We start from the raw sequence: 12,948 nt of genomic DNA, 5'->3' as shown, positions 1-12,948 counted from the left end.
ATTGGCACTCACTTACACACCAGCCCAGGAATGAGAGGCAGGTGGGGCTAAAAAGGAGTACAGGGTGTACAGTCATGAAGTGACTTCACTCAACCATTCTTAATAATATTACAAATAATAACAACCAAGAGTACTAATGTACTCTTATAATAATAAAAAATGAAATTGTGGAAAAAACTACTGTTACTTCTGCAGGTATAAGTAAGTTCTGTAAAAAGAAAAATGGGGAAACAAATCAGATTTTATATTTAATATTATATGTAATAATGCAGCTTCTGACAAAGTATTATGTGTTTGCATATAATAATAAGCACTATTATTTGAAGAAAGCCTCCTTAAAAGATAATGTTGGCATATTTATCATTTTCCAGTTGAGTTATAATGTTGATTTTTTTGAGGCCAGTTATGTAAACATTGACTTTTGAAAGAGTCTGTGATTTGGTATTTTTAGAGGGATTTATTTGTTTTACAGGCTAAATAAATCAATATCTGAATAGTAAAATACTCATAGTTGTGGCACTTCCACATGCTATATAAACATAGAAACTGTGCCTCAAGGAGTCTAAAATATACAGCTGTTTGTGCTTCAGTGTTTAATGACATTGCTGAGTGACACTGCATTGTCTGCTATGGAAACATGTACAGTTTAAACTGTGGGAACACAAACTAAGAAAAGGGTTTCCGTGACAAAGAAGGGCGTATTGACCAGGTCACTTTTCATGGTCAGAGCAATCCATAATCACCTTGTTAATTTGATGACCTACAAAACATAAGTGTGTATAAAGATAAAAGCCAGTTCTGTCCACAGTGAAAAAGAAAACGTAGCATGTCTACTGTATGTATTTGTATTTCTTTATTGCATGTTACAGTGCACTTATACATATTAGATATAGAATATTTTGTATTAACTACATTCCTACATTACACTACATTCCTGGTAAGCATATTATGAGAATTTCATGGAAGACGCTATATAAATATAAAGATGTTGTGTACTAATAGGCCTGTGGTTTTCAGAACTAAACAAGAACTAAAAAAAATGTTTTAACTTCTGTAACTTGACTAAACTGTCTTCCTTTTTACACTATAAACCACACTGATAACTGATTCTACACCATGCCTACTATCTTTGACTTGTTTTAGATTGTAAACAGAAACATGGTTTAATGGTGCAGGTGCAAATGTGACTGACCTAAGACATGTGTTAACTAACAGAAGCAAGAGATTACTGCAGCAATACAAATATTACAGGTTGTTCTCCTTGCTGGTTTAACCCACAACACTGAATCCGAACTGCACAAAGGATAGTGAACTATAGTGACAGGTGCAGTAGCTCAGCAAACTTCTGTATCATTGGTTTTGCCTCAGATCTGAATTCACTCTGGCTATCATACTTTTCTGAGGACTGGATCTTTAAACTACAGAGAAATAAGAGCTCTTTATCCGGCAGAAAAATCTACTGAAATCAGTGGAGTCCCCAGCTGCTCCAATCCCAGTCTCTCTAAAGAGGAAAGAACAGAGAAATCTACTGAAATCAGTGGAGTCCCCAGCTGCTCCAATCCCAGTCTCTCTAAAGAGGAAAGAACAGAGAAATCTACTGAAATCAGTGGAGTCTCCAGCTGCTCCAATCCCAGTCCTTCTAAAGAGGAAAGAACAGAGAAATCTACTGAAATCAGTGGAGTCCCCAGCTGCTCCAATCCCAGCCCCTCTAAAGAGGAAACAACAGAGAAATCTACTGAAATCAGTGGAGTCCCCAGCAGCTCCAATCCCAGCCCCTCTATAGAGAAAATAAGTATATTCTACAGAGCAGCAAAGAGTAGCTTGCCGTTAAGAAATATGGCTGATCCTTCGCACACAAAAGTTACCAATTTACTCCCAATATATGTTTTATTGTTTCTTCCCTGTTGGAGTTTTTATCTCAGCAATGACCAGGTCAGATGTTGTTGGTTTTCAGCTTAATGTGTAGGTTCAAAACTGGCCAGGTTTACAGTAAGAACCCATTTAGTGTGTGTTTTAGTTCCCAACTTGAGCTGGTTCACCACATTATCAGTCATTACTGGAATTTGTAGCAGGGTTTATGAAAGCTCATCCACACAGCTATAAAAACAGCAAAAAGCCCTTCTGAAGCCATATGTCCATTCAAATCCTTTGTATAGCCTTTCAGTCAGAACAAATCATCATTACTACCAAATAATCCATAATATTTAAATGTTAATCACAAAGAAAACCCCAAAACCATTACACATAAAAATAACTTTCAACCAGAAGCAAATAAAATTAATTAATAGAGAATAACATACATTTATATTAATTCATACTTTGCCATCTGTATGTTTGCAAATTGTGATGTTATCCTGTAACAGACATGATCCTATAACATGAGTTTATCACAGTAAAAGCACAGCAAAGTGTAATAAAGCATAACGAAAGCATGGTAAAGCATAGAAAAGCACTGTAAAGAATAGTGAGGTATGGCAAAGCATATTACTAAACAGAACCAGAGTAAACTATGGTAAATGCATAGTATAACCAATGGAAAAGCATGGTACAACAGCAAAAATACTGTTGTGAACTTTTAGAAGGGATTAATTAACCGTATGTATGGTTGTTCTCTACTTAAAACTAAACAATAATAATAGTTCAAGCACTGACATATCTTTATTCCTCTCAGAAACTGTAGGGTAATTGAGTACAGGCATGGCACTGGTACAAGTGGGCATTATGTGGAAATATGAAGTGGAGCCACATATAGTACAATATAGTGTAAGAAACAATTTATTAAAACTACGCGCCCTCCTTTCCCTTCCTAACCCAACCCCAACCTCCTTGCTCACTCACCCGCTTGTAGACATCCTCACTGCTGTCCTCATACTTCTGCTGCATGCGCTCCTCCAGAAAGTAGATGCGGAGCTTGAGGCTGAAGTTCTCCTTCTTCAGGTCATTGAGGTGCTGTGATAGAGTACGGTAACCGTTAGACATGGCGGGTCCTGCCGGGGGGCATCTTGAAGCCCCATTCATTGAAGTAGCATAGCAACACAAAAAAAACCCAGACAAAGCTTCCTAAACCTACTAAAACAACACACAAAACTAAGAAATGACACACATGGTGCTGTGAGGCACTCCTGTCAGAGCTCAACCCCTGCCATCTCCATGTCTTGCTTTGGGGCAGAGGAGAGGCTGCGATTCTTTTTTTACTTTGGAGAGGTATGTGAGGAATCTGTGGCAGACAGGCAGGCGGTCTACAGGATCACAGCCACAAGTGGTATGTAAGATGATCCTGCCATTAGGCTGGGCAGAGAGGAGAGAGAAACAGGCTGAGGTGTTAAAAGTCAATGGCCGGCTGATTTTTGACTTCCACTGGGAGGGGCTGGGGTTCACAGCTGCTCCACACCGTTTAGATGTAACAGGAAAGCATTCTTAAATAATGTGTTCCCTTCAGACAAACATTGGGGACATAGCTAACCTGTACTGGACACAGATAATCTACTGTAGGCAACCACAGCTGACTATTGCTTAAGACTGAGCTGACCCAGGCAAACTAAGTCAAGTGCTGTAGATAAACGTTTACACAAAAAATTCCCTTTGCCATTGTTTTCAGGCAACATTTGTCTACTTGACATTATTACAATATTTAAATGTATATATTAAAACAGAACTTAACAGAATTCGAAACTTGATTTCTTTATAGTAACAGCCTTCAGTCCACTAATCAAGCTCTGAACTACTGGTCAACTTCACAAAATGCATAACAAATAACGAAAACTACAACTAATACTACCATAATAATACCAGGAACATGCTGGAGATGAAAATATTAACAGATCCAAAGAAAACTATTATCAGATATCTCCCAAACTTAAGTTGAATAATGGGAGCTGGAACATGACCAAGAGAATCAGAAAAGACCACAAGCACTTGTTATCCAATGTGCTTAGATAGTCCTGAAAATATAAAGTATTTATATCAAATGGTTTATGAGATATGGGGTGTTGAAAGTGTGGCAGTACAGGCAATATATACATTAAATAATTAGTTTCCTAGTAAGATAAATGCAGAGCCTGTTGACAGATACAACACCCCTCGGACAATTTAGCTAACACTCCAATAGGGGTGAGATTATCTCATGGCAACCCACCTCGGCCCACTCTCATGTCCTAGAATATCCTGTATGAAAATAAGTGAAAAATAAGTGAGGGGAGCCCCAGAAGAGGAGGTGTATTTAAAGAGACTTCCTAATCTTGAAAGCACCAAGTCTCGTGAAAGATTTAAATACATAAAGACAGCTGTAACCTATAAAGAGAGAGAGCGAGGGATATCGGGATGTGAGGTCATCATGTGCAGAATATTCTGTGACTAGCAGACTTGATGCACAGCTCTGTATCTGCACTCAAATGATTACAGCAAAGGAAGAGCTCTCGGCCTAGTGGTGAAACAATAAACAAACCTCTGACCAGCGAATATTTAAAGAACCGAACATGAAGGCTTGAAAGCAACATAATGACTGGTTCCCTATTTTCTTGTGCTGGTTACCTTTCAGTTCTTTGCTTGTTTTTTTTAATAGATTCATTGGGGGATATGAAGCTATTTCAGATGCAATAATGTAGATTAAAAGTTCCTCTCTGTCACACCATTGATCAGTAGAGATGTGCTTGCACTGTATATCTGCACAGCCCCCTGAAATAGTGGTCGCTGATCAATCTATAACTTCGTAATAAGATACTAGGTGCAAGGAAGTTGCAATGAGTACCAAAAACTAACAAAGTAAAAGATTAAGAGAATGGTGAATAATCAAAGTCTGAGTAAAGGAAGTTTTACTGTACTTGAACTATATCATGTATACAAACTTTTCAGAATGTATTTCCAGAATATGGCATATACTTTAATATATGTAATTTGCATATGGGATACATTGTGAATTTGTTCAGTTAGACTGTTGTTTAAAGGCAAAGCAACTGCATTTTAGGTGCAATCTAACTGTATTTTAACTGCAGTCTAAGTGGTTGTTTTTTCCAATTGGTTGTCACGAGGTCCAATCCAATTCCCTAGGACTGGATTGGTGAATAATAACAGCAGCCAAATACCCATAGTGTTGAAACCTTGACCTAATAGAGCAGGCTAACCTTACACAAGACAGCTGACTGCCCAACATTGCAGAGATTCCTTGGTGCAACTCCTGGGCTGGTTTAAAGGGGAGAGCTCTGGTATAAACTCAGAATCTTTAAAAAGTGCAGCATTTAGCATTGGGCAGAGCAAACTGTGCAGATTTTCAACTGAGGGGGGCACTGTGACTCCACAGAATCGAGCACTTTAGTAACTTTGTCAAGTTAGTGATTCATTCAGCTCTGTAATTCAACCTATTTTTAAACAGGCTTCCTGGATTTACTGTAACTGCCATTTCAAACCCTCAAGGACCCAGAGTAAAAATGTCTCACAGCCCTGTCAATACCACCACTGACGCACGACGGGGATCTGAACACACAGTATCTAAAGTTGTTTTGAAATCCGATAGCCCTGTTTATAAGATGTTATGCTTGTTGTGTGTGGCAGAAAAACTCTATAGCAGCGATGTCATCCTGGTACTGGAGGGCCGCTGTCCCTCCTGGTTTTTGTTCCAACTGTACCCTAAATTACTTAATTGGACCAATTAGAAGCTTAATTGGCCCAATTAATTAATTTAGGGTACAGCTGTAACAAAAACCAGGACACGGCCCTCCGGGACCAGGATTGGAGACCTCTGTTCTATGTGCTTTCCCTCTAGTGGAGAGGCATACAAATAGTCCTAAATGATTCAGGGAATACAATAATGCATTAACTGTTAACTCAAATTTGATGAGTGGTATTTGAACGCAGGATCGTATTTCTTGGCTCTAAAAATATATTCCTATTACTCTTTTAAACAATCTTACAATACAACAATTGAGCTCATAATACCATAAATCATACAAAAACATACAGAAAGATTTTAAAAATCTGAACACGAGGTGAAGAACAAACGAGACCCTCCATCAACTTGCTTCCTGCAAACCAATGAAATCTATGAATGAAATTTCAGCAGGTTCAGAACGGATGTTGTTTCTTTACCTTCTGGATTCAATCAGTGAGAAATGTCTGAGAAAAAAAAAATACAGAATGGCATCATGCCTTGTTTAAACAAATACGAGTAGTTGGAGTTCATTTTTTTCCGTTCCATCCTGCCTGCTTCCAAATTTCTCCAGTGTAACTTTATCAATACAAGCCGCTATGCAGAGCGGGTTCAGGTTTCAGTGCCCTGGCCTGGATCTCTTGATTTAGGAGAAATGGCAAAGCCTGGCTAATGTCTGACACACAATTCCAAACCCTTTGCAGCCATGTCAAGCTCCTAGTTTGACTCTGCTGTCACCACACAGCACTGCACAGACAGTCAGGCCAGGAAAATCAGCCTGTCCTGGCGTAACCACAGCAACCACACTGCCTGAAATATTGTTCATCCACGTTTGCCTCATTCAAGTCAGTTCTTGCTTCCACTTCTAGATTCTGACAAATGCTGTTATTGTATATAAGAACTTCTGACAGGTTTTAATACCACTGGTGTAGATTGTGTGCTTAGTACCAAACTACCAAGCACATTAGGAAATTGAATTGTTTACCTGTTGTTTGCATATTTGCCCTTTTAAAACTCATTACATTTTTTTAATCAAATACTGAACAAAAGATGCAGCCCCAGATTTATTAACCATGTCTCCTTCACAATGTAGCTCACTCTTCAAACACTGCACAGCTCTCTGCAATGTGAACAAGGGGAGTTTTGCACAGCAGGTGACAACATTTGTGAAGCAGATGAACCAGAGAGTTCTAAAAACCTTTTTGTTTTACAGAGTACAGAACAATTTCCTTTGTTGTGGTTGAAACAAAATAATTGTGCCTCAGTTGCCAGAAGAAGGTAAAGGATTTTTGTACTTTATAAATCACACCCCGTGTTCAAGCCTAAGGCCATTGGGTAGACTTAGCTGAGCTTGCATCTCTGGATTATGCTGATATTGTTCTTTCCACTCCTACTAAATCATGCCTCGAGAAACTGGAAGTGCTCTTCAACTCTCCACTCATTGTTTAATAATCGAGACGGGCTTCCGCTGCAAAATACTGTAAAGATACTTCCTTCAAATGATTTGAAAATTCAAATTCATTGAGCGTTCACCCCAAGGAATCCTTGAAAATGAGGTTTTCCATATTTTAAATTTAAAAAAATCATATCCCGCAGTCAACTCTAATTTCAGGGGCTATTGAAAAGGTGCAGAGTTACACTTGATTCATTAATGACGTGACAATTCAGTACAAATACTGTAGACATTGTTCCGTGTTTGCTTATTGTTTATTGAATGAGTGTGTGTGTAATTCCCCTTAACGTCTCCTAAAGCTAAATAGTAAATGGAACAGGCCTTGGGCTACACTGACTCCTGAATGCTGGCTGTTTGTTCTTTGTTTTGAGCTGCACGTGTTAACATTCCTGCCTGCCAGTGTCTGCCGGTCACTTTGGAAGGCTAGAAGATCTGTAGTGTGATTGCTACCCTGACATATTATTACTCACAAACAATAAAAAGGGGTTAATTAGAGGTGCCAGCCAGAGGGGCTGCTTGCCTTTTTTCATCAGACGACGTTCTCTCTCTCTCATTCCCTCGTTCTTCCCTTCTCTCTTTAAAATTGCTTCCAGATGGGGGTGCGTAGGTGCCAATTGCGTGAAGGCACAGCGCTGGGGGCGGCCTAAACTGCCTGCCAGCGGCTCGACAGAAAAGTTTTCCACTGCACCTTGCCAGAAACGCTTGCACAAGTTTCCAAAAGCGAACCAAAAATTCTTCCTTTTAATTATCAAATACATAATCTGACTCATCTTCGGGGTGTAACAGCTTATTATTTTGATAGCTGAATGTTAGATTGCATATAATTAATGTAATTATTTGGATAATGGTCCCAGTTGAAAAAACAAAAACAAAAAAAAAAAAACTTCCAAAAGACTGGGGCGTATGACAACTCAGAACAGCCACAGCATCCCAACACACTCCAAAAAGGACGGCACCATGGAACAACAGCTTGTGTTAGCACAGGTTGTAATGGATCCAATATTATAAAAAACAACTTGTTCTTAGCCTCCCCAGTGTTTTATAGACAGTGTGAGCAGCGTAAATACATTCCGAAGGGTTATTATTTTATTTACAATAGTGAAATACGTCTCAGTATAATAATGAAGTATTATGGATTATCTGCTAACCTGTGTACAGATACCTTTGTTCTCCATAACCCAGGAAACCGTGGAAACCACAGACTAACAAATTTAAGGTCCATGGGCAGATGATGTTACTGGTAGAAAAGCAAGAATTGTGAGGATCCCACAAGCTAATTGAAAAATCTGATGATAGTGGTCCACAGGGAAGGGAACTAATGTATACTTTCATGATGTTTCTTACCCAGCTCCTCTCATAGAGCCCAATTCAAAGAAGTGTATGTGGGCGTTAGTTCCTATTCTGTCTTAATGTTAGCGCTAATACCATTCTTCAGCAAATGAACTAACCCACAAAGGTCAGTCTGTGTGCATGAATTAGTGCTATTGACACGTTTTCTTAATAATGCTTTGTGAAGTCATCTGGGGAGTTCTCGTGTTAATTATATATATTCCGTGCAATCCACGAAGATGTAGGACACTTTTAGCACCTTCTCAAAGCAGCATTATTAAAACCAGCAGAAAACATGTTTTAAAATGAGGTATTAACCTCATCATTATACACAGGAGTAGTAAAACGATTTCCAGATGACACGTTTGTTAAAAGGTTTTGTCTCACACAGCTTAGACCTGAAGCTTAGACCTGAATTAGAATCTACTACCAGGTAATCACTTGCAATATCTGTTGAGGTTAAGGTTTTATCAGCAAGTTTAACCTGTCACATAAATGATTCTGTTTATGTTATATAGGGCAGCAGTGTGGAGTAGTGGTTAGGGCAGCAGTGTGGAGTAGTGGTTAGGGCTCTGGACTCTTGACCGGAGGGTTGTTGGTTAAATCCCAGGTGGGAGACACTGCTGCTGTACCCTTGAGCAAGGTACTTTACCTAGATTGCTCCAGTAAAAACCCATCTGTATAAATGGGTAATTGTACGTAAAAATAATGTGATATCTTGTAACAATTGTAAGTCGCCCTGGATAAGGGCGTCTGCTAAGAAATAAATAATAATGTTGCAGTGAGAAATTACCTGTAATTTAAATGCATCAATCACCAAACAATGTATAGATTTACAGAATTGTTGATTAGCCTGTTAAGTAGGCTGCACATTATAATTAAAATAGATTCAACTTTATAATGGGAAGGGTTACATGTAGTTGGACTCATATTACATTGCTTTCCAAATGATGTCTCTCCTTGATTGGCCATGTTTTGTTGAGAGTAGGATGATTAAAGACACCCTCACCCAGAACTTGTCGGTTTTTAGCTTTGGCGCTCATGACTTGGGAAGCATGTATCTGTGTTATCATTCTATCGATGTTTGGTCTTCCTGTCCAATCAGGATGGTCCCTCGATGCGTCCCCCTGCATTACCAAGAAGAAGTGGAGAACCAGCTGACTGAAATGTTAGACGGTGGGGTAGTTTCACCGTCTTGCAGTCCGTGGTTTGCCCCGGTAGTCTTGGTCCGCAAAAAGGATGGAAGCTTGCGCTTTTGCGTTGATTACAGAAGGCTGAATGAGGTCACGGTTAAGGGCGCGTACCCTCTCCCCAGGATTGACCACATCTTGGCCACCTTGGCAGCAGCGCCGTGGTTCTCAACGCTTGACCTTGCCAGTGGATACTGGCAGGTAGAAGTTAATCCAGAAGACCAAGCCAAGACTGCCTTTATTTATTATTATTATTTATTTCTTAGCAGATGCCCTTATCAACTGGCCCTGTGAAGATTGAGGCTGTGAAGTATTGGTCAGTGCCAACTACTGTTACAGAAGTACAGAGCTTTGTAGGGTTGGCATCTTATTATCGACAGTTTGTGGCAGACTTTGCTACAATCGCACGCCCCTTGCATAAGTTAACAGATAAGAATGCAAAGTTCAATTGGAACCGGGATTGCCAAACTGCGTTTGAAGATCTGAAGCAACAAGTGACCCAGGCTCCGATCCTGGCCTACCCTGACCTGTCCAAGGAATTCACAGAGATTACATGGTGTGGTTTATTATACTTTCACGAGTGGCACGGTTTTGATGTTCTACTGAGTTACTTTTTGTTATTTTGTTTGATTATTGTCTAACACTTTAGATTTGAGTTGTTCCTTGTCCCCCTCTAAAAAAAAGCTGTATTTCCCCTCCTAGGATCTCCTCCCCCTTTCTATTACTGCTATACTTATTCTAACATTGTTAGAATTGCCTAGTCTGTATTTTTATGGGGATAGTGTTAATTGTGTGTTGTAATAAACTTTGTTTTTTATTATTGTGACTTCTGCTCCCAGACTCTTTTGTGTTTGACCCAGTGCTTTCCCCCTCTCATTTTAATATCTGCCCAAGCGTACCTAAATTTAACCCCCGAACCTTCCGGGTTATTAAAGGTGGTGGCAGCAGCTACGCTACCCAAACCCAACACTTGTTACCCTGAGCTGTGGGTTCGCTACAGTACTTTCAGCTCCATCCACTGAAAAGATACAGAAGTAGCTTCAATCTCAATTCGCAGTGTATAGATGATAATGTAAATAACACCAATCTAGCTGCGAGTTCCAAACTTTAAACGTGTTTCTGCTGTCTACAAGTAAGAACTCAACTTAATTAAGACTATCTAGTGTTATTGTGTTCTATCAAATTACGATAACGTTTGTCATGGTAATTGTTTATTTATTATGTTTAAAACTGTTTAGTAAAAACTGGGCTACAGTTTTTGGAACATTAATAAACTTTCAGTAATGAAATACGAATAGAGATGTGAGAGTCTGCGCCCAACTTTATATCATCAATATTTTAATCTTTGTATCAGCGGAAATAGGAATGTAAAACCAAAAGAGTCTGATGAAACGCTGAAATCCTATCCATCACTTCTTAATTTTCTCTTTGAGACTTTCGAACGTCTCCACTCTCTTTGATGGTCTCAACTAAATTTTTAATTTTAGAAACACATTGCTAATACTCCTGGCCAACGAGTTATTGAATTACAGTTTGACTGGATGCCTAAATACTCGGCTAAATATCAGATTACATCTTTCGCTGGGTACAGATTGAGATTTTTGTTTTGAATTTTTTAGAGAGGTGGATAAGGTAATTTTTTTCTATTCATAGTGTACTTTCGATGCTCATATGATATTATTTTACATTATTTCCCAGGTCTGCAGCCTAGTCATGCTGCAAAATATCATTCAAGCAGTATTTCTCAGTACTAACGGTAGAAATGCTTGGGACAAATTGAGTTGTACACTGTAGAACTTTTGAGGAAAACCAGTCAGTTCAGGTCCAAAAGCCTTTGGAGCCAGATCAGTGAGCGAAGCATTCTGTAACACACACCCCCAATACAAACATTATTACTGATAGATCTGAATGACTGTAGTACAGGAGCCAGACGTGATATGGCTTCATCAAGAGCCACGCTAAGCTCTCAGATGAAGTCTAAAACTGCACAAATCTCAGCAACCTCAGCCATTAATGCCTACTGTTACGAGCTGCTGCTAGAATTCAGTTTAATAATGTTGCCCGCACATCACCCAATGCAATGGTGGATAGCATCATCTAAGCCTAGAAAAGTGGAAAGAACATCTGGAATCTTCAACGCATGCTCATGAGCGTTGCTGATAAATCAGAAAACCAACTATAGTCAATAAAATACGAGATGTGCAACGAGTGGTTCGAAATCAGACATTATAGTTGCAGTAAAAGGAGCTTAAGTTTGCATGCCATGATACTGGATGCCCTAATGCCAGGAATGGGATATACACCTTTCATCTCTAGGTTGCTAGTTTAAATTCCAGTCAAGGTCAGCAGTGATAGAAAGTTATTTCCATCTAACAGCTGTTGGGAGCCTTTGTGAAATTTGTTTTGGCAGTCGGACCAGTTCCTAGGGGACAGGTGTCCACACTGCAAATAGCACTAAGTGACACCTTTGTAGCCAGTTTCTCGTTCCCCCTGAGGTAGGGTGGAGGGACAATGTATTGTTGTACATGCCTGTGCCATAGTGATCTTCAGATTGACAACGTACAGGAGCACAATCTCCTCACTAGACTGGTTTGTCAGCATATCAGCTGGAGGTGGCAGAAGATTCATATATCTTACTCTTGCATCCATCTGGAGGTTACATGTGATTTGTAGTTCAGATCACTAAAGGAATAGACAACAGATCACAGCTGTTCATAGAAATGTCTTCTATCTCTCAGGGCACTTATCGACAGTTTCAGAAGAATAAGCCTCAATAAAAACAGGACTTTCTATACATTATTCAGAGGAGAATCTCAGCACTTATTGGTGATTTAGGATCAATGAAACAATGCAACTCTTATCTTGTCTCTCTCGGCTTTTACAGTATAATTGGCTGGGTTTTTTTTCCTGTTAAAATGCTGCAAATTTGGTATTGAGATACAAAATGTTATATTTTCCCTGTGAAAACTGCCATTGTATTTCAAAAATAGTCATTTAGCCATGGTAGTTCACACTTCCAGATATAAGAACATAAGAAATTCAAGAACGATAATAGGCCATTCGGCCCAATTATGCTACTTACTTTGGTGCCAGCGTGATCAGTTAGCACTCAGGAGAGGAAAAACAAAACCCCCTAACCAGGTTAGTAGGGGGAATGAAACCTCTGGAAATCAGTGGCTAGATGGACTGCCCTTCCTCCAGATGGCTAGCTATATCTAGCTCCACTAATATGCTTGTGCTAATGTTGAGGAAAGTGTGATACAACCTCTTGTGACAGATGGCAACTCACCTCCTACTCACTTAGGCCCACTTGCTGATTCAAGCTAGTCACCTGC

At 39.4% G+C, this 12,948-nt stretch overlaps 1 protein-coding gene across 3 annotated transcripts in view; it reads right to left on the bottom strand.

Annotated features, from left to right (window-relative positions):
* LOC117407902 (myomegalin) overlaps positions 1-12,948 on the bottom strand; it is a 76,486-nt gene that overhangs the window by 47,004 nt on the left and 16,534 nt on the right. For all 3 annotated transcript variants that reach the window (XM_059031746.1, XM_059031744.1, XM_059031747.1), the window contains one exon: positions 2,839-2,949. In XM_059031746.1, coding sequence (XP_058887729.1) covers positions 2,839-2,949 — 111 coding nt within the window. The remainder of the gene's footprint in view (positions 1-2,838; positions 2,950-12,948) is intronic.

This window comes from Acipenser ruthenus, chromosome 10, assembly GCF_902713425.1.
Source record: "Acipenser ruthenus chromosome 10, fAciRut3.2 maternal haplotype, whole genome shotgun sequence".
In the NCBI taxonomy this organism is placed as follows: Eukaryota; Metazoa; Chordata; class Actinopteri; order Acipenseriformes; family Acipenseridae; genus Acipenser; species Acipenser ruthenus.
Note: the sequence above shows the minus strand (reverse complement) of the source record. Positions and strands in the feature narration are given on the sequence as shown.